At 38.6% G+C, this 21,459-nt stretch overlaps 1 protein-coding gene across 2 annotated transcripts in view; it reads left to right on the top strand.

Annotated features, from left to right (window-relative positions):
• LOC147166328 (carboxyl-terminal PDZ ligand of neuronal nitric oxide synthase protein-like) overlaps positions 1 to 21,459 on the top strand; it is a 55,447-nt gene that overhangs the window by 25,457 nt on the left and 8,531 nt on the right. The window contains exons 5-10 of one of the 2 annotated variants that reach the window (XM_086089909.1): positions 4,437 to 4,545; positions 5,311 to 5,446; positions 7,773 to 7,993; positions 13,098 to 13,259; positions 16,217 to 16,382; positions 17,028 to 17,204. In XM_086089909.1, coding sequence (XP_085946035.1) covers positions 4,437 to 4,545; positions 5,311 to 5,446; positions 7,773 to 7,993; positions 13,098 to 13,259; positions 16,217 to 16,382; positions 17,028 to 17,204 — 971 coding nt within the window. The remainder of the gene's footprint in view (positions 1 to 4,436; positions 4,546 to 5,310; positions 5,447 to 7,772; positions 7,994 to 13,097; positions 13,260 to 16,216; positions 16,383 to 17,027; positions 17,205 to 21,459) is intronic. The other variant, XM_086089908.1, reaches the window with a different exon arrangement.

The raw sequence follows: 21,459 nt of genomic DNA, 5'->3' as shown, positions 1-21,459 counted from the left end.
CTAGCCATTTTTTGTAATAACTACCATTGCTTTAAGTGACCTCTTCAGATCAGACGTTGCATCAAAGCCTTCTAAAAAACAAAAACAAAAATAAATAAAAAAATATGTTTTGGGAGTGAAGTATTAAAAACTTATTTATAAATTTTTGGGGTTTGAATGAATTAATGGTGATTTATTTATTTTTTTTGCAATGATTTATATTGGTCGTTTATTTTTGTATCACTAAATGTTGTCATTTAAAAAGGGGTATGCACTCAATATATTTAAATTTGCTTCAGGATTACATTTGCGGTATCAAACACCAGAAAAGGGATTCCAAGCGTTCTAAGCATAAAAGGAAAATGAAAGACAGAATGTAAACGTGTGAAATATTTTCACCATTTCTTCACCTTCATGTCACAGTTGCGTATTATGAAGGGACGTGTCACAGAAAATCCCCTCAAAACAAAACATGGTGCCACTGTAATGTTTTGCTCTTCAAAAGTGCTTCATGTATTTTCACATCCCCAACCCCAGAGAAGAACAAATGTACATCAAACGCCCTTGACCGGACGACGTCGAATTTCAGATATATTTTGGACGGGCTTCAAGTTTCGAAGGGATTTCGGTGGATTTTGCTTTGCGCTTTGCATTTTGTTCTCTCTAAAGCCAGCTGTTGGCTGTTCAGCACCATGCATGCAACATCAGAAGTGGATAAGGAACCGTAGCACTGTTTTGTTGTGAATACAGTGAGCTTCCGTCTATTTGCGGTTCACTTTCACAAATTTGTTTATTCACGTTTTCTTGTGGTGTTGCAAAAACAAGTCCCAAAATATTTTTTTATTTTATTTGAGTGGCATATATGACATTTCTTATGAGTTACCATTTCTGTCATATAAATCACATAAATTCAGCAAAATATCAAAATAAAGGGGCTCCCGCTTTGTTACAAAATATATCCAGTCTGCATTGTCTAAAACGTAAGTTGTAGACAGAAAAATGTTATATGCCAAATAAATAAGTCGTTTTGATAGAAAGCGGCATCTGCACACGCTGACCCAGAAACACTCAGATAATTCTAAGCAGGTTTCAATTATTTATATAGCTCCGTATAAACAAACAAGCAAGCACGGGAGCCGTGCCGTAGAAGATAACAGCTTTTCAACACGGAACGCCGTATGCCGCACCGCAGCCGTCAAAGGAAATCCGCGCTGATATCGTAAACATTTTGCACTCGGTGTGTTTGTCGAGCTACGTCACAAAGTGACATCGGCGACACATCGTGCTTTGTTAAGTTATCCATGCTGTCGTTGTCAGATTTTTACTGCATTACTGAATAAGATACGTTTATATGTGCGGCCTCAGCTTGAGATTTTGAAAGCCCGTTGAGGGTTGCTAAGGAACCCCCCGACGCATCGAAGCATTTCATTTCCATTAACTGTCACAGCAACTTAACAAGTAAGGAGCTAAACACACACTCGTTGATTCCTGTTTACATTTACACGTCGACTGTGTGTATACAGCACAGAAAATATGTAATATTGTACGAATGAGGAGATAATGTTCTGTGCATATCTGACTGTCCATACCTACTTTCTTTTTCTTGGACTTCATTTTGCAAAAAAAATAATAGGAAAATTATTCAAAGATTTGCATATCGAGTATCAACTTGAAGTATGCCACGTGTGTTGACCTTTGAACTTGAAAATGATTATGATTTTGAAGAGGATTTACACGATCAGGATTTTAGAGTTGGTAACTGATATCATCGATCCGATTAGAAGATGGACCAAATCTATTTTGGCCCGGTCCACAAATATCCAAAATTGGTATATAATTGAAATGCATTGGGGAAAAATAATAATGAACTCCCCAAATCTTGTGTCAATAAGTACTCAAGTCTGTTTTGAGACAATGCTTTTTGTTTTTTTTAACCGTACTTGTTTTGTTTGCTGTCGTTTGATCTTTTTGACCATGATTTGTTCCCGCAGCGGAAAATCTTCTAATTTACACAGCCGGCAGCCGTGAGGCAAGACATAAACATCTGGCTCGGGTCTTTATGAGCTGCAGTCTGTAATTCTGTATTCGGCACAGAGGAACATTTACTGCTCTGCTTAAAGTCTCGGTGAAACTTTTATTTATGACATTGATCAATGCTCATTTGCTACTGATCCCACCCACTCGCTCCCTCTCAAAATATGCACCCTAATTGGTGCCTGCTGCTGTGGGAACATTTGGTAGAGCAAACCATAGTAAGAGATTGTTGTTGGACGAAATATTTTCAATGTCTGTCGAATGATATTAAGTCCAACGACAAAATGTAACTGGATTGCAATTTTGAAATGACATGCTTATTTTGGTAGGAGTGGTTAGTTCATCCGGCTCACAGTTCTGAGGCCCCTCCTATGTGGATTTATTTTTATTATTATTAGTCCATTTGTAAGTGCAGTAATGCATAACATTGACGTGACCAACTATTACGTTCATAGGTCACAGAAAGGAAATACTTCAACTATACATGCCGTTGATATCAAATGTATAAATTCTACACGCAACAATTTTTTCTCCGTGATATAAAAAAAATACGGCCACCAATATTTTGGGCGGCAGGTGTGTGTTGATGAACGCACTCAATTCTGTTTGACGGCAACGGCAGTTTCCATACACAATGTCAAAGTTCTCTGTTGTGTTTACTTTGCGGAGGTAATAAAAGTGTGCAAGGACATTCAGTTATCCGGCAATATTTCACTTTATGGACGCGTCTGAGATTTAATGTCGCCTTTATATTACTCAGGTGAGTCCCCTTTTGACGGAAAAACAACGACAGCTCGCTCGGATGACTGAATTAATAACCCTTTGACCTGCTAGATGATGAAAAAAATGCATCCACTTTTATTTTAAATTATTATATACCGGTAAGTTACTGAAATTTTTTCGCAAACCAGTTTGTAATAACGGGATGATGAATAAAAATGCAAAAGCGTAGCAGGAAATAGCATAATAGCAGTTGATATTGCTATTGTTGTTCTCATGGGTTATTTATGCGTTTACGGCCCTGGCAGACGCTAATTATAGCTTATGCGTACTGCATTATATTTGTTATGAACGGAGAACAGGAAACAGGAAACAGAAATACAGAGCAGCCTTCCAAATTAAAAGCGTGGATTTCAAAACGCGATATAATTAAACGTCACACACTACTAAACAGCTTGAAGAATTCTTAACATGGTAGATATTACTAAATTACTTGAAGCCCTGTTGTATTGAATTGAATTATTTGCATCTGTATTCCTTAAAAAGTTGTACAACCACATATTTTTTTTCTACTGGATTATTTGTTACATCTTATTTATTGTTTTTTTTTTTATTATTCATTTTGTGTGTACTCTATTCAAATTACTTTTAATGAGCAAACCAAATTTTTTTTTAATTACCTGTAATTTCATTCAGTTTTCAGGAAATTTGCTGTAGTTCGAACAAACGTATGTACATGAAACTGATGCAGTGGATTAACTGTAGCTGTAATTGTGCGTGCGCGTGTGCGTGCGTGTGTGTGTGTAAAACCTCCCAGCCCGTGATGTATTGCAGTTCTGTTTCACAGCCAACAATTAATCAAAGAATAAAATGAGCATAGCCATCACAAAAATAAGCTGAGTTCATTACTCCAAGTCACACAATTGGCTCGTGGATAATGGATGCAGTCCGTTGGGAAGTACCGCATATTCACATACTGTAAACGGAAGCCTTTTTGAATCTTGGCAAACGATGTTGATTTAGGAGACGACGATACCGTCTTGCTTACTGTCTTAATTGATCATATGTTGCCAACATTTTAAATAAAAGAGTACCTCAAGCCCTAGACAATAAACTCTTATTTACATACCTCCAATGTTGGCAACATTGCAAATGTTCTTTTTTTTTTTTTACGTGACACCTTAACTAAGAGTGGAGAAGAATGATGTGTGTGAGCTGAGCACATTTCTCAGTGCGCATAAGTCCGGCATGCTCGAAAACAGCGGTGACAAAGACACCATCCATACCGCAAGACCCGAGTTTGTCAGGCTTCCTGGAAATAGTTAAGACACGCCACAGAAATGTGACGCCTACGAATGAAGCTCCCTAATTTGCAAACTTCATGGCCAGAATAAAGCTGTGAAGGAAGCTGTTACTTACTTGTTTCTGGTTTATTGAATTGGAAAATATGCCTTCCCTAAATGCAACTAACTGAATTCTTTTTTTTCTCAAGTGTCCGATGAATCAAGTCTGAAGTGTGTGATTGCCAACCTATGTCTTTAAAAGAGCTTTAGTCACATGTCCAATTATTTAGTGAGGCCTTTTGCTTCAAATTAATTTGCATAGAAACTTCAACAAAATCAAAATGCGCGGTCTTAGAATGTCAGGCTACTTTTGCTGGTTGTGCATTTTAATTGTGGTCTTTTTGAAATTCTCTCTTTCAGAATATTCTATGTGTCTCATGACTCGCAGGATTTAAAGATCTTCAGTTACATTGCACGAGACGGGCACAGCAACGTCTTCCGGTGTAACGTTTTCAAGTCCAAAAAGAAGGTGAGGAGCTTCTCTTCAAATGTTGTTATTTTGTTATTATTTTAGGAAGGTGACGCCATATGTAGTCGGGGTGTGAATTGCCTAGTGCCTGGCGATTCGATTCGTATCACGATTCATAGGTCCCGATTCGATTCGATGCCGATTAATCCCGCTACGAATCTATAAATTGATTATTGCGATTTTTTTTTAACTCAAATTTAGAAAATACTCATCCGTAAACTTGTACATGTACACTGTAAGATTTGTATGAAAATGTATTTATTTATCTGAAAATTTAGGCTTATAACTGAGCCACTTCATTTAACAAACAGTTTGTCTGTTTCATGTTTGAACAGCACTGAAATACAAATATTAAGGCTTAATGTTCCATTTAATATAACATTCTTCCATGCTTAATGTGTGAATCCAAACCCTAAGTAAGAAGTTTTGTTTAATATTCCCTATAAAAAAGAGATATTTAAAAATCGATTCGGCCGCATATCGAATCGATTCGAGAATTGCGCGCTGTAATATCGCGATTATATTGCCGAATCGATTTTTTCCTAACACCCCTAATATGTAGGTATGTACATGTACGCCTTGTCACCACAATTTAGCGGTACAAGAATATTCTAGTCAAAAGTACAAATTCTATTTTATGTTTCTATTGAGCTCGGACAGCGGACAAACTAAATGTGACCCTTTTTACCGACATGAATTTGTTACCGCTTGGATGAATTGAAAACCGCTTCACGCCGCAAGTAACCTCTCTCCCTTCCCCAACAGAGCCAGGCCATGCGCATTGTGCGGACTGTCGGTCAGGCTTTTGAGGTGTGTCACAAACTGAGTCTGAAGAATGCGCAGCAGAACACAGATGGGCAGGCCGACGGTCAAAAGAACGGCAACGACTCCTCAGTTTCAGGTAAGCGCAGCACAAAACAAATACAATTTCTCTTCGTATTTTTTTTTTTAACGCAAATCGCAAGAACAAAAGTGAATCTACACTTCTTCACCTTCCTGGTAGCAACGTAGCGGTATACTGTATGGTGATGTATCCATTTCAAGGCACAACAAAGCAATGCAGCAGCTTGCCCAAGTCAACATCCCCGAGTCAATCAGAGAGCATTGAATCGTGCTGAGTCCGTAAGCGCCTGCAGCAGCCCTGCTAGAAATCAACCTGCGTTTACATGCTGATGAGGCTCCAGATCGCCCATGCAATACACATTTCCATATCTTGTAATGGCAGACGCACTTCTGGTGTGTTAATTGACACAAGCCGTTGGCAAACACGCAGACAATAAGCTTATCTTGAGAACTGATGAACTCATTTTACTGCCATTGACAGCTATAGACTTTTTGAAAACATTTTTTTTTTAACTATTTCTATTAGTCAAATTTTTTCCCCCTATTTTTGTTAACAAGAGTATGAAAATCTAGATTTTTTTTTTGTACATTTAGAACAGATATAAAATTTGTGATTAATCGTGAGTTAACTAGTGAAGTCATGCGATTAATTCCGATTACAAATTTTAATCGCCTGATGCCCCTAATTTTTAATAATCTTTTCTTTTAAACAAAGAAACATTTTTTTTTTAATAATCTTTTTTCTTTTTTTTGAAATATTATTAAAAAATTAGGAGCACTAGGCGATTACAATTTTTAATCGTAAATAATCGCATGATTTCACTAAATTTTCTCATACAATAAAACCAATTCAAGGTTTTCATACTCTTGTTAACAAAAGTGGGAAAAAAATTGTAACTAATAGAAATAGTTCAAATGAATTTTTGACGTCTATAGCCGTCAATGGCAGTGAATGTGTTAAAATGACCATCAAATTAAAGCCTTGGAAGATATGAGTTTTGAGACACGGACAGCTGGAAGAAAAAGAGTCTAAAGGGGGAGAAAAGGGACCAGATTTAATGTGGGTATGGAGTCAGATATGTAACAGGAATTGGGTCCCAGAATGGAGCAAAACATGTTTGCAATATATTTAGAAGATTTTTTGCCCCTGGTTGTCCAAAAAAAAAAATCGAATCTCGTTAACGACATTTGCATGACGAATGATCTCTGAAGATGATGCCAAGCCTCCAGAACATTCAAACAAATCTTGTCGCTTCTTGTCAACCTGTAAGATATAAATAGAAATTGCATAGTAATGTATGTGTGAAACAAAAATATAAGGGGAAAAAAGGGATTATCATATATTTGACATCACAATGAATTGTGTTGACGGTAGACCCAACTGGCTACTGCCTAACAATAAATGACGCTCTTCTGATTTGCCAACACCTCAGTAGGGATATACCGATTATCGGCCGGGCCGAATATCGGCATTTTGACGAATATCAGTATCTGCCTCTTTTCTTTTTTTTTTTTTAATTGACGGTTGATAAAAGATCTATTTAAAACAGTGTTAACCTTCAGGAGCAAAAATTTCAGTTAACTTTATAAGAGATGCTGCTGACCATGGGAACGCTCTGCACCAGGGGTGCTCAAGTTCGGTCCTCCTCCAGCACAGCTGAATCTAACGATCAGATAATCAGCGAGCTTTGCAGAAGCCTGATAACGATCCTGATCATGAATCAGGTGTGTTCGTGGAGAGAAACATGGAAAACAGGCTGGATAGGGGCTCTCGAGGACCGAACTTGAGCACCCCTGCTCTGCACCTTTTGTGATTGATTGAAATTATAACAAAGATAAGAAGGAAAAAAAATTACATTTTGGATCATTACAATTTTTGGAAAACTTTATTTACTGGAGAAATGAATACAGTTATTTATTTAAGTCTTCATTTAAGTTTTTAAAGATGCGCTGGGAACTACCTGAACTTTTTATTCGAATTTTAAAACAAATATGTGGATTTTATAATTAACAAAAAAAAAAGAAGAAAAAAAAAGACTATTTTGTAAATCTGAAAAGTTGTTCAATAAATTCAAGTTTAAAAACTGGAATTTGTTTTTTGTTTTTTAAATCACACCAATATTTGTTTCCCTTTTACCGAAAATGAATAGCGAATCCAAATATCGATCATCGGCCTCCTTTGCTACTAATTATCGGTATCGCCCTTGAAAAAAACATATGGTCTATCTCCATACCTCAGCATAATCGAAATGTTTTCAAGCAATTACTTTCCTATTCAAGTATGTTATTTACCAACGGCTGTTTTTTTTTTTTTTGACTTGTTTGTGTTTGTGTCCATCCATGTGTGCCTGTGTCCATGCTCATGCCTCCATGTGTGCATGCAGGAGTGTCTGCTCATCCACCGGTGTGTATGTGTCTTTTACTCGGCTCAGGTGGCGAGCTGACAGGTGCGGCGGAGAAGACGGCAACCGCTGCCGAGGAGACCGACATCGATGCTGACGAGACAAACCAGCTACAGGTCGCCGAGGAGCTAAACATGAACAGAGGGGTGACCGATCTGGATGCCACAGCCAAGACGTCAGACCCCAACCACTCAGACAACAAGGTAGCCAAATAAGCACGTTTTAGCTCTTATGCTAACCTAATGGGCCCGTTTTTTTTTTTTAATATTTATTTCATTTATCATTTATTATACATCCAGATGCTTAACTCATTCAAGCACAAAAACGTATAAATACGTTTTTTAATATTTTGTCCTTCACTCCCAAAAACGTATTTATGTTTTTTTATGCTAGAGCATACAGAAGGCTTTGATGCAGCCTCTGAACTGAAAAGAATGCTTAAAGCAATGCTAGTTATTACAAAAACACCCAGCAGGTGGCAGCAGAGTATAAGAGATCAGCCAGGACCATGTTGCAACAAATTATTTTTGCCAGTGTTTTCGACAGGTTTGTGAATAATGATGTAACTTAGCTATATGTTTAATGCTAATTGCTGCAAAACGGAAACAGATACTGCTATACTTTTTTTTCCTGATGAAAGAGGAGACTCTAATCTTTCTTCTGGCAAGCTGCATGTTTTCATAGCAGCAGAACAGAATATTCTGTGGACCTTGCAAAATCAGTCAAAATACAGTAAAACAGCCGGGAGCGAAGGGGGTTGCTTCAGTGAAGATGGCTGGGAGTGAATGAGTTAAAAACAAATCTGTTCTGGGGGAGTTATTTATGTTTTTCTGTCCATATTAAAGTATTTTTAAGATGATAATGATAATAATTTGTTCAATTAATTGATTTCTGGATTGCCCCATGCTGTGGTCATATTTATGAGTGAATTCCGATGATGTCATCCACCACACACGTCCACGGAGTGCTGAATCTGTCTTCCTGCGCCTTGGTCAAATCCACCGAAAACGCTTACAACACCTGAGCCACCATTTAGACCTACTTTTTGCGAGTCTTAAATCTAGTCAACTTTTTTTGTCAGCAAATTGCGAGATGCCGAAATGCTCAGCTCTTTGGTTTCTTCCCTCACTACATTTTTTTTGCCATCTAGTGGTTTGATCTGGTTTAGTGTGATACACTGAGATCACCTCGTACGTATTAAAACGTAACAGAAAAATGTATCATCTGTATTCTTGTTATTTGCTCCAAATGGAAGCTAACAAGCCGTAAGGCAACAATCCTGGGCAGACTTCCATATGTAAAAACAGAACTGGGGACAGAAATCGACGTTGACAGCATTACGATATTGAGCCGTTAAACAGTCTTTGGCTCTTAATAATGTAAGGTTTTATGAAACCTTTCAAGTGCCTCCGAATGAATGCAGCGAGTGCGAAATCATGTAAACAAGGATGTCTGTGTAATGACTATTTTCATTTCATTGGGCCTATAACTGTGCGTTGCTACTCAACGTGCATAATCAAATCCAGATTGGAAATGTTAGGACAAGTTGGTTAACGGGACTCCGTTTGATGTTTGTGAGTTCTTGTGCGTTGTTCCAAACCACCTGTCCCTGTGGGGTTCGAGTGCTTGGCTCACTTGAGGATTTCTCCGCTAGCGCATGAAAATGAAAGCCGCCTGGGTGCGCTGAAGTTCATCTTTACTCGTCAGTGCACGATCGTCAAATTATTTCCGATAGAGCCTGTGAATGGGCATCCATCCTACTTGGGGCTTGAAGGCGCCAAGTCAGGATGCTCCCACGGAAAAGCACCAAAACTGCTGCTACAAAACAAAATTCTATCATCATTTAGGATTGTCTGCATTTTATATTTTTGATCTGATTTTAGTGTGTTTTTTTTGTTGACATTTGAAAGTAGAGCGGTCAAAATGAATCGAGTAATCGATTAGCAAATTAATCGACAACTATTTTAATAATCGAGTAAACATTTGGAGCCATTTTTTAATTTAAAATTGTCCAAATCCTCTGATTTTAGCATTCCAACATATCATTTTGAAAGAAGACAAATTATCTTCTGTGATTAATCAAAATAAGATATTTGCAAACATCTGTTTTTACTTTGGAAAGCAATGACCGAACCGGTAACATAGCATGACATCCAGCCCCCCCCCCCCCCCCCCCCCATATACAAGTACAAAATTAATCACTGCTTAATAAACAGTAATGAGAGGAAAACAATGCTTTTGTAATACACTTACACAAAATTTAAATGAATCCGATTAGTCGATTAATCGATTGAATAATCGATAGATTAATCAATTCCAAAAATATTCGATAGTGACAGCACTATTTGAAAATTTTCTTCTGAACACCCCATCAAAAAGTGCTCCCACTAAGTCAGGGAAGAAGAATGCAATTCTTATCCATGTTTATTGTAGCTGTGAACAGTCTGCAGTGACTTTCCATAACACTCGTCTTTATTTGGCGTTGCTCCTTGCAGCGCTACCGCAGTGACCTATTTTCTCTGTGGGAACGTTTCTGATCTTCACATTTTTGATAAGAAATTCCTGTCATCATAATGTTATCATTTGTGAGACGCCTTCAAATAGAATTTCAAACTCATCGTCATTAACCGACGGCAAATCAAGATTATTGTCGTCCCCGTTTATATTTGCAAAAGTTGTCGTTACTTGACGTATTAGCTGCTTTTGGCTTTTCTCATCTATTTAGAGCATTTCCCCAGAAGTAGCTGGTGAGCTCAGGAAGGAGCCGTGTTAAACTGCAGTTCATGTCTCCAGTGTTTAAGTTCATCAATAATTCATTTTACAGCTACAGATCAATTATTCCACAGCAAAGTATTAGCCGACTGTGATTGGCTGCTGATTACTCCAATGTACACCCAACCAAAGTCAGATCCAGGGCAGTTATCGTTGTAGCTATGGATGCCAAAAAAAAAAACCCGATTATTTTGTATTTAGTCACCGATTATTTTTGCGATTAGTCGACTAATCGGATCATATATAAATTGCAGCTTTGTTGCAACAGATATCGCCATCATTAGCTTTTTAGTTTGAAGTGTATAAAACATGTGCAAACAAAAAAGAAAGACATTTGGGGTTGTCACAAACAAATCCGATTAGAATCGATTATCCTATTCTTTTGTTTAATCGATTGCTATTGCTGTCAGTATCGATTTAAATTATTCATCTGTCAAAATTGGCTTTGCAAGGAAACACACCCTTCGGCGTTATGAGCCTTGCCGTTGCCTTGCCTTTCTCGATGATTTATATTTAAAGCATGTTTTCTGGCATCATCCATTTCCCAAGAGGAATTCTCCATCCAATTATTATTGCTTTTATGCCCATTTCACTCCATTTTAATTTTTTTTGAACACTAAAGCGACTTCAAGGGAGTATCATAATTACTGGTCAAAGCAAGGTGATATTTCTGTCTTCTCTCGTCCAGGAGAAGTTATTGTGCACTGACGTCTTGCCGTTTAATTGGATTTGTTTTCTTATAAATTGCTACTTTGAAGAGCTGCTCAACCTGTGATGCTGAATTTATGAACCCCAGGACGGGTACATTGCACAGCTAACTCCCAAAAGAAATGTGGCCATACTTATCTTGAAATGACTGCTATATAAGACAAAAGTCACTCTGTGGCTCTCGAGACCTGGCCCGGCTGTAGTTGAGTGGCGGCAGGGTTGGGGGGGTGGGTGGGGGGGGGGGGGGGGGGGTCCTCTCTCTCAAACCTTCTTGTGTTCCATTTTGTTCAACTTGCAAAGCGATAAAATTCCACATGTATTTATTTATTTATTTATTTTAAATAATCACTCCAGCTAGCAAAGATAGCTGCCCTGCCCCGCTTCTAACTAAAAGATCCCACTCAGACTGGCCATCAATCATTTGCAACTCTCATGAGGCGCAACTCTGGTTTGCTTCTGTTCGCATCATATGTCACCGGATGGCGCTTAAAGTCAAGGCTCTCATTAAATATCGTTCCACAAGACGCCAGCACAGCGTCGCAATTTGTCCACATTTATTGTGATATCAGATCAATTTAGATTTGGAAAAGTGTGGCCATCACTTCTGTCGCACAAATGATAATAGATAGGGCTTTTCCTTTTCGAGCATGATATAGACTGGTAAAACCATGAATAGATATATAATAAAATTTAATTTTTTGAAGGCAGATTTTTTTGCTCACATGAATTTAAAAGTATTTTCTTACATTTATGAAAGACCTGACTTATTATACTTGAATTTATATTTACAATTATTGATTAAGAATTCTAAAAACATTTTCATATCATCCATGCTTGTCAATGTTTGTGTAACACTTAACTCATTCACTCCCAGCCATTTTCACTGAAGCGACCCCCTTCGCTCCCGGCTGTTTTACTGGATTTTGACTGATTTTGCAAGGTCCACAGAATATTCTGTTCTATTGCTATAAAAAACATAGAACTTACCAAAAGAAAAAGATTAGAGTCTCTTCTTTCATCAGGGAAAAAAAAAGTATATTTCTATCCGTTTCCGTTTTGCAGCAATCTATTTAGAATTGTGAGTAAATTAGCTTTTTTTCAACATGGTTCTGGTTGGTCTCTTTTGCTCTACTGCCACCTGCTGGCCGTTTGTGTAATAACTACCATTTCTTCAACCGTTCTTTGCTGTTGAGAGGCTGCATCAAAGCCTTGTGTATGCTCTAGCATAAAAATAAACATAAAACGTATAAATACGTCTTTGGGACACCTCAAACATTTAAAATAGAACATATTTATACGTTTTTGGGAGTAGATGAGTTAAGTGATTAAAACACGTGTTACTTTCACTAATAAATAAATAATTTAACCAGTTACCGCCTCTGCAAAATTTAATTTGTAATTTAATGTTTGTTGAGGTTTTTTTTTCATGTCCTTGATATTAAGAAGAATTGATGTTCCATGATTAATCAACATTGGATTGAACTGAAGTGAATCGAATCAGAATTTTTTTAAATTGAACTGAACTCTTGTGAATCGAAATCGAATCGATTGAGGAAATTTGAATCGATACCCAACCCTAATAATAAAGCAATGCCGAAAGGCTGTATGCGGAGCACGGGAACAACAATAACTGGAAGACTCCACCAACTGTCAAACATGTCAGTCTTCTCTGTGCTGTTGTCTATTTTCTTGTCTTCTGTTTACCCGTATTGCTTCATAAATTCAGCCCACGAGTTTTTTCAGAGGAGAAAAAGTGTGAGAATGTCACAATGTAGCCAGTCAAGCTAACGACTAGCTAACATGCAATGTTTTGTTCCGTGGTGACAGATTTCAGAAGAAGCCTCCTTGCTGATTTCCAGCCCCCGGTTGCTGCTCCCGGCATCAAGTGTGCTGTCACCGGCCACGCCTTTGTCCGTTCACCATCAGATCCAACTTCTCCAGCAGCAACTTCAGCAGCAACAGCAGCAAACGCAAGTCGCTGTGGCACAGGTGGGTTTGCCGCACACAAACAGATTGCATTGGATTTATTTGGGGGGGGGGGGCAACTCGAATCTAATCGCACACTTCTGATTCCTAATTAAAACAACAAGTTAAAAATAAATGACTGCCCTTCCCTAATTATGATTGTTGAGAGAATGAAGATGCCCCGCCCCTTTTTAGTGCTATCTCATATCACTACTTGACAGTTGTTTAGGGTTTCATGCAACCTCCAGTTCAGTCTAAAAATGATTTAGAGAACATTGAACCCTATCCTGATAACATGTCAATAAATAACGCGTCCTCATGTTATGATTTAAATTCAAGGTTGCGGCATGAGTCAATTTTACCCTTCATAGCATATCTGAGCTGTTTAAGCATTATACATTTGTATGATTAGATTTTTCCGCTCATGCCCACATTGGGACTCACTTTTGCTTTATTGCTTTTTTTTATTATTTTTTTTTTTTTGTGGAAGGGAATCAATATATCAATCAACAGAAATGCAAAAGGCCCAAACGGAAACACTTTTAAGCGCTGCTCAGTTTTGCTGACACTTGTAAAAACTTGTAGTCAAAGTTTTTAATCAGGCTAAAAAGGAAAAAGGTTCATCCCCAAAAATATATATACTGTATATTTGGCAGAAGTTACTGCATTACGTGCTTGTTTTTATTTCAGATCATGTGCTCTGCAATACAAAAATCTGACCACATACACTCATATAAAAATGTAGAGATTCACAAGCAATTCAAATGAAAAAAACAATCAAATTTGAAGATTTGAAAGCATTTTTGTTGGAAAATGTCTTCTTTTTTCCCCCATTAGTTTTGGTTAACAATATTGCTTCTGACTGGATTCCCTCAAAAAAAGAGTTAAACAGCTGCAGTTGATTCAGAAAGTTGCAGTACACAAGTTGACATTCAAGGACAAACAGCTGGGATGATACAAGAATCTTTGACTGTCTCACGATTCGATTCCGATTTTTGGGTCTGCGATCCGATCCAGAATGGATTTTCGATTAAGAACGATTTTCGGTTCAAAATGATTTGATTGAGGATTTTTGCTTCAATCTATAGATGTGCAAGGAATTGTAATGATCTACTCCAGTCTGACTCGCTAATGCTAATTAGCGCGCTACTTGCGGCACTTTTATCACTCAAAAAAAACGTCTCCACGCTGGAAAAAAAACGACTTTTATTGGAATAATGATTGATCGTGACTTTTTCCTTCTACTCTCTAATGTGGCTACAACTTAACAGTATATTAGACCATGTGGAAGCACACTGCCCCTCAGTGGCCAAACCGGGTCCAACATGAACAGCGCTCCAAATAAAGGCACACACAGACAAAGGCGGCAAGATAGTATAAAATAATTTAAATCAAATCGATTTGGGGACATTTAAAATCGATTCTGAATCGTACTAAATGAGAATCGATTTTTCGGCACACCCCCAATACAAGTACGAGAGACACACCAAATACCACCATAAGCAAAAAAAAACGTGCATATAACGGACAATGTGGGAAAACTTGGGTAAAGCGAAGTATAACAAGAATGAAAAGTGCCCTGCTAAAAATCCATATGCGACTCATGCAGTAAAGTAGGACATTGGAGAAGAATGTGTCGGAATAAAAAAGCAGCGAGTGAGGTAACAGAGCAAGCAGAGCGGCTGCAGTTATATTTTCTTGGCGCCGTGAGAAAAAGCAGACAGGTCTTCGGAGCAATGGGCCGTCAAGTTGTTAGTGGGCTCTCCACCGGTAGAATCCAAAATGGACACGGGGGCTGATGTGAACATCATGCGTGAAGAGGCCTTCCCACTCACTCATCCCCAAAAAACGCAACTGCAGCTTGCAGATATTCGACTCGGTCGGTCGCCGGGTACATTGACAGACACACGCCCTGACGGGGGGTGGATGATGTATCTGAAGTACGGGTTTTAGTAATTCATCATATTCCGTTGAAAAGTGTGTTGTACATGCAAGTATATGCTGTACAGTACAACATGAATCATTATTTTCATGTTCTTGAATATAATCCAAAAGACGGGTAGATATCCGTGAATACACGGTTATACGCGGTATACCATTAAAGGTATGCGTTCGTAAAAAGAGCCTCCTTTAGCCGGCATTTACAACTCTAATGGATCTGCGCAGTAAAATTGCGAATGACTCTTTCAAGTAGTTAAGGTTCCTTTGATTGCGCTGCCAGTACTTGAGTAACTGTGGTAATTGTTGGGCTAAAGCTTTGGGTCGAAGTGAGATGCATTCCTACTATTGAAAAAAAAAAAATCAATGTTGAAATGTCTTTAACGACAGAAAGTTGTTACCCGTAAAGTGTTACCGTTGAGCGAAAGTCATGAGTGGTTTTGAATTTGATCCAATTTCTCTAGCAAAACGAAGACCATGTCCTAACTTCTGGTTGCTAAGCTAACACATAGCGAGAAGAACGTAATGTTACCACGGCTCGATCTTCATAAAAGGAAGGGCGGACAGCAGTTTCACATTTAATCATATCTGCCTTTAATTGTGCCAGAATTTTCTTACGGTATTTCCGATTCTCTGTGGTGATTGTTATGTTCTAATGTAAGTGAGTGTCTTTGATTGTAAAAAAAAAACACATTTGAGCTACTTTAGCTAGCAGAGCGTTCGGATTGTTAGGTAGGCACATTTGGGTGACACATTCTCAACCCATCTGAAGACCTTCGGGTATTATTTAAATTCAGGATCAAATGAACCTCGCTGATTTCCAAAAGGATTTTTTTCAGCCTGTCTTCTTTCTGTGTCTGTATAATTGGCACATTCTCACATCTTTCCAAGTAAGTAGCTTTCAAGGATTATTCATCTTTTCAGCGCAAGAGTGCCACTAATGATGTAGACTTCTCTCCAAAATTAGGACGTTCACGTAGCAAATATTGATTTCATATCAGGTTTTTCTTCATCTGATTGTGGATTTGTTTCTTTCTGCGAAGGTTCACCTTTTGAAAGACCAGCTGAGTGCGGAGGCCACGGCTCGACTGGAGGCGCAGGCTCGGGTTCACCAGCTACTGCTGCAAAACAAAGACCTGCTGCAGCACATCTCGCTGCTGGTTAAACAGATCCAGGAATTGGAGACCAAAATCACTGGACCCAACTCCAGTAAGGAAAACTTTAAACACATTCCGTTGAGTCACTGGTGGCAGTTTCGCACTTTTTGGAGTAATGGTTTCCAGGCGTCGTTTTTTTGTAAAAAAAAATATGCCGAATGTTGCTAATTATTTGCTGACCCGACAGTGGCTGCCTCTGAAGTCATTTGCAAAATTATCATCAGCGAGGTGGAGTTGTGCAATATCACAATATAAATTGTCTACGGTACGATATAACGGTATATCGTTTAGGGCTGGGAAACAAAGTTGATCAATTCAGTTGTGTCGACCTAAAAAAATCGAAACTTTGAATTAATCATTTTAAAAACGTATTTGCCCAAAATCAATGTTGCGTGTTTCCGCACAGATATTTGTTGCTCTTCCGGTGGTGATGTGTTTTTTTTTTAATTAAAAAAACATTTGCGATACAGTCATTAGTGGTTGACCGATGTTTTTTCAAGGCCGATACCGATCATTAATCGTCAAAAAGACTAATAACCGATATTTCAAGCCGATATTCATTTGTAGTAAAAGAGAAAATATTAGCTTTTTCTTTGAATTTTTAACATATAAAGAATTGACAGCTTTGTTTAAAAACAACGGCCTTCAGATTTGTAAAAAGGCAGATGCCGATATTTCTCTGTTCTTCGCTTGCCAGTGGGATCCCAGGACAGTTTGTTGGAGATCACCTTCCGGTCCACGGTGCCCCCGGTGATCTGTGACCCGACAACCCCGAAACCGGAGGTGTCCGCCCTGAACCTACCCCAGCTTTGCACGGCCGACGGCGCCGTCAATGCATTTGCATCCTCCAACGGGAATCTGGGAAGCCCGCTAGGTAGGGACCAACACGTTCTCAAATTGGAATGTTTTCGTTTTCTCCCGGGACCCCCGGGGCCTCCGCTACCTCCCCTCTCCTCGCCTCCTCCTCCTCTCAAAACAAACAAGCCCGAGGTGACGGAGACGCCGGAAGACACAGCGAAATTGTCGCCCCGCGACGCCGAATCACTGAGCTGCCGAGACTTTGCTAGTTTTTGGGAGTCGGGCATTGTCTCCGAGTACGAGTCCAACACGGACGACAGCGATGAGAGGGAGGATGAAGGGGAGGAAGAGGAGGAGGCGATGGAATTCTTTGGTTGGGGAACTGAGGCGGAGACCCTGAGGCTGCTAAATGTTTTTAACAAACAGGTAACTCCCGACTGTCGGGGAGATGAAATAGCGGTGTAAGACTTCAGAGACTGCAAAAGCTAGAAATGTTTTTGTTCTCTTCTTCCCAACCACATAATAGATAAGACATGTCACGGACTCATCTCTGCTACACAAACATTTGTTTACCAATTATTTGCAGTACACTTGAATATTGTTTCCTTTTCTCAATACAAGGTCCTTCCTTGTCCAACGTGTTTAAATGCGTTCGAACGTACTCGCTTATTTATACGTTTGGACGTACTTGTAGGCTAAATGCTACAAACGTAGCATATTTTCCCGTAATGCACATGCACGAGTGAATAAATAAGTTTTGGTCCACATTATACCAATACGTTAGAAAATTTAGTCAAAATTGATTTATTGTTATGTCTGCAGTGCATAATTTAGGTTCAGCAATTTTTTTCCCATAATGCCAAGGGGTATTGACTTGCGTTATACCCCCTTGGCATTGTGGGAAAATAAGCTACGTTATTTAGCCTACAATTTTGATTGACCGTATTTGCGGGTATGTTGGAACGTATTTGCGAGTATGCTCGAAAGTATTTGCGGGTACGTTCGCCGGTCAAAATGTTTGCTGAAGTTGCACGCTTCTGTAGTTTAAGCTATTTAATTGTAATTTGTTTGCCGATGCCGTGGTATTTTTTGCTGCGCCACCCATGTACAGGGGGTACAAAAGTAGGTATGCTCTTATAAAAAAAGAGAAAATGCGTATACTTATTGTGTATCAAAACGAAAAAATGTAAGAAAAAAAAAACATTCATCATTGATGTCAATCATTTTACCGATGTGATGCAATATCATATGATCCTACTTTTACACCCCCCCCCCTCCCCACCCCGTACAATAAAATTGTGATAACTTGGTTTGAACCATTGCTACACTAGACTGACCAATAAAAGTGCATCAAATTCTAAATGAAAAATAAATAATATTGAAGAAATGCCGGTTGACTCTTTCATATAATAAGCATTGAAATAATCGTGAAGATCTTCTAATGATGGCAACGAAGCAACAAAATAATTTTTTTAGAGAATAGTTCGAGAAGGGTGAATGTATCTCGATGCACTTCTACTTCACCATTGATGACCACCTTTGAGATGCTCGTGCACTCCCCAGTGACCCGACGGATCAGACAGACGGTGAACTATGAAATGACGGAATAAATTATTGATCCGGTGACTCTAATAATTGGAACCAAATTGCTTCCTGTCCTTGTGATCCCATTTCATTTCTTTGCGAGACTTTTCCTGACCTCGACGAGTCGGCATACAAACTAGACCGTTTCTCCTGGGGTAGAGAATATGAATATTGCATGATTGGGATCGAACATAAGTGTAGTGATAAATTCGCCAGACTTTGGTGCAGGCAGTGTTGGTTCAGTACCCACTCGGTGTTGATTTTGACAAATATCAGCATCTGCCTTTTTACAAATCCGAAGGCCGATAAAGTTGGTATCTCACTGAGCGGTGAATGCTTGCGAACGTAGCGAATGTAGGATTTTCATCAGGATTTGCAAGATGTTCACAGACGGTTTTTACTTGTCGCAAAGACATTTCGAACATATTCAGATAATTTTTCACCGTCTGTGAAGATCTTTTGAAACCTTTTCCGAACCTTGACGAAAACCCCAAATTCGCTTACATTCGCATGCATTTGTCGCTCAGTGACATAAAGGCACATTTTCATTTATGGATTTATTTAAATTTCCACTTTATAAAAAATGATGCTGACACTGGGAACTCCCTAGACTTTTTATTTTAAAAATAAAACAAAAAAAATAAATTAAGAAATGATGTTGAAAATTTGGAAAACTATTTACAGTGGAAAGAATGATTTACTTGCTGAATTTTTTATTTATCCTAACACATGCTGATGACCCTGGAAGCTTCCTGCAATTTGTGTTATAATTTTTAAACAAAGGTGTCAATTCTTTATATGTTTAAAATGAAAAGAAAACGTTTTTTGTGTTTTTTTCTTGACGCTAATATTTTCTCTTTTACTGCAAATGAATATCGGCTTGAAATATCTGTTATCGGTCTCCTTGACTACCAATAATCGGTATCGGTATCAACCTTTAAAAAAAACATATTGTCTGTCCCCACCTTTACACAACTGGAATTCTGGAATTCTCCATGTTTAGGTTTTCCGGTTAGCTCCTAATATGTTTTTTTTTTTTTTTGGTGTGTTAACAGTTGGTTAATGAATTGTTATTGGGAAGTGATGTGTTACTGTCATGAAATCAGAGCGTGCGGGACCATCACTGTAATTATATTTTCTTTTCAGAGAACTGAGGTTAAGCATCAGAGGTTACGCTCGCTTTAATTAGAGTCGAAGATGCGATACGGCTGCATTGAGGTCTGCTTAGACTGTAGTCAGCCCGTTGATCGGAAGGCAATAAAGGTTGGAATTTACTGAAGCGTTTGCAACGAGGCTTAATTATAGCTTGGCTGTAAACGGCATTGTTTTCCCGCGGAGGTAATTACGCATTTTGTCACACAAGAAAACGAGGTCTGGATGTTGCGCTGATGCTCATTCGGTCTGTTCACCACTTTGGTCAGGATTGAAAGAGCTCACATCAAACAGACGAATTGGTGCAAAAGTCTTTGGTTGATTCCAAGCGAAGGTAATGTTGTGTCGCTGGAGTTCGTATTTGGTCTTTCAGTCAGCCAAGATTGTGTTTGAAGGCTGAATGCAGTTTTTTTTTTTTTGCTTTAAAAACTTCCCAGAGAGTAAAAGAGGTGTTTTTTTCCCCCCGTCCATTTTCCACATCCTCCTGTTATCCTACTTACATCAGGAGACTAAACAATTTTGACTCATTAAATGAGGTGAAACGGCCCAAAAGATATTGTTTAGACTCGAGATTACTTAACACAATCAAGTTCATTGAAGATGTCCTTTTCAGTTACTTGGGAGAAATGCAAGGAATGGGAAAACCAAATAGAAATGATGAATATTGAATTAAAAGTCCAAATCTGTTCTGGAACACTTGCCAGCTTTCAGTTTGATCAGATTTTGTACTTGCAAACATACAATCGCAATTCACAAAACAACAAAACTGATTGTTCCAGCAAGAAAGCAGTTTAGAGCACATGTGTCAAACTCGTGGCCCGGGGGCTAGATCCGGCCCACCGCGTCAATTTTATGTGGCCCGCTAAAGGAAAATATGTGCACCGACTTCATGTTTTTTACAAAAATACCAAAATAATACATTGTGTTTGACTTTAAAAATGTTCAGAAACAGCAAGCATTTTGTTACCTTTAAAAAAAAAAAAAATTAACAAACCATTTTTTACTAGCCTCCCATTTCAAAACTAGCTATTCACCAGACAAAACATCCCTCCAAAGAATAAACCCTAACTACGATGTGACCCGCGCCAAAAATTTGTTTTGACCCTCCTGAGTTGGACGATAAAATTTAGCATGTGATTATTTTTATTTTTCTAACCATGTATCCAAAAAAACTCATTTTTAAGAAGCACGAATCAAAATGAATTTCTGGGAGAAAGTTTTGACCGTGTGTGGCAAGTCGTTCCCAACTTGTCCATTTGAGGGACAGCACAACCCCCCCCCCCCCCCCCCCCCCGCCCCCAATGCATAGTCAAATCCCTTTCAATAGTGAGATACTACAGCTGGTCCTCCATTCACAGTTTCAAACCTTCAGCATAATTGTGTAATTATTTCAACATTATTGCATATTAAGGTAGCAGATGCATGTGAAATATGAATCATTAGTGAGTGTCAAGAGTAATCACGCTTCATTTTGAGCCCATATTTATTAGTAGGACTCGCTTGTCGAATAGTGCAATAAAAAGGTCCGATTTTATTACTCATACTCAATATAGACCGTCGGTCAAATCCATCAATTTCAAATCGATTTGATTTCC

This window comes from Leptonotus elevatus, chromosome 11 (assembly GCF_054856555.1).
Source record: "Leptonotus elevatus isolate MCC_2025b chromosome 11, RoL_Lele_1.0, whole genome shotgun sequence".
Taxonomy (NCBI): Eukaryota; Metazoa; Chordata; class Actinopteri; order Syngnathiformes; family Syngnathidae; genus Leptonotus; species Leptonotus elevatus.
This window is presented reverse-complemented; position numbering and strand designations above follow the sequence as displayed.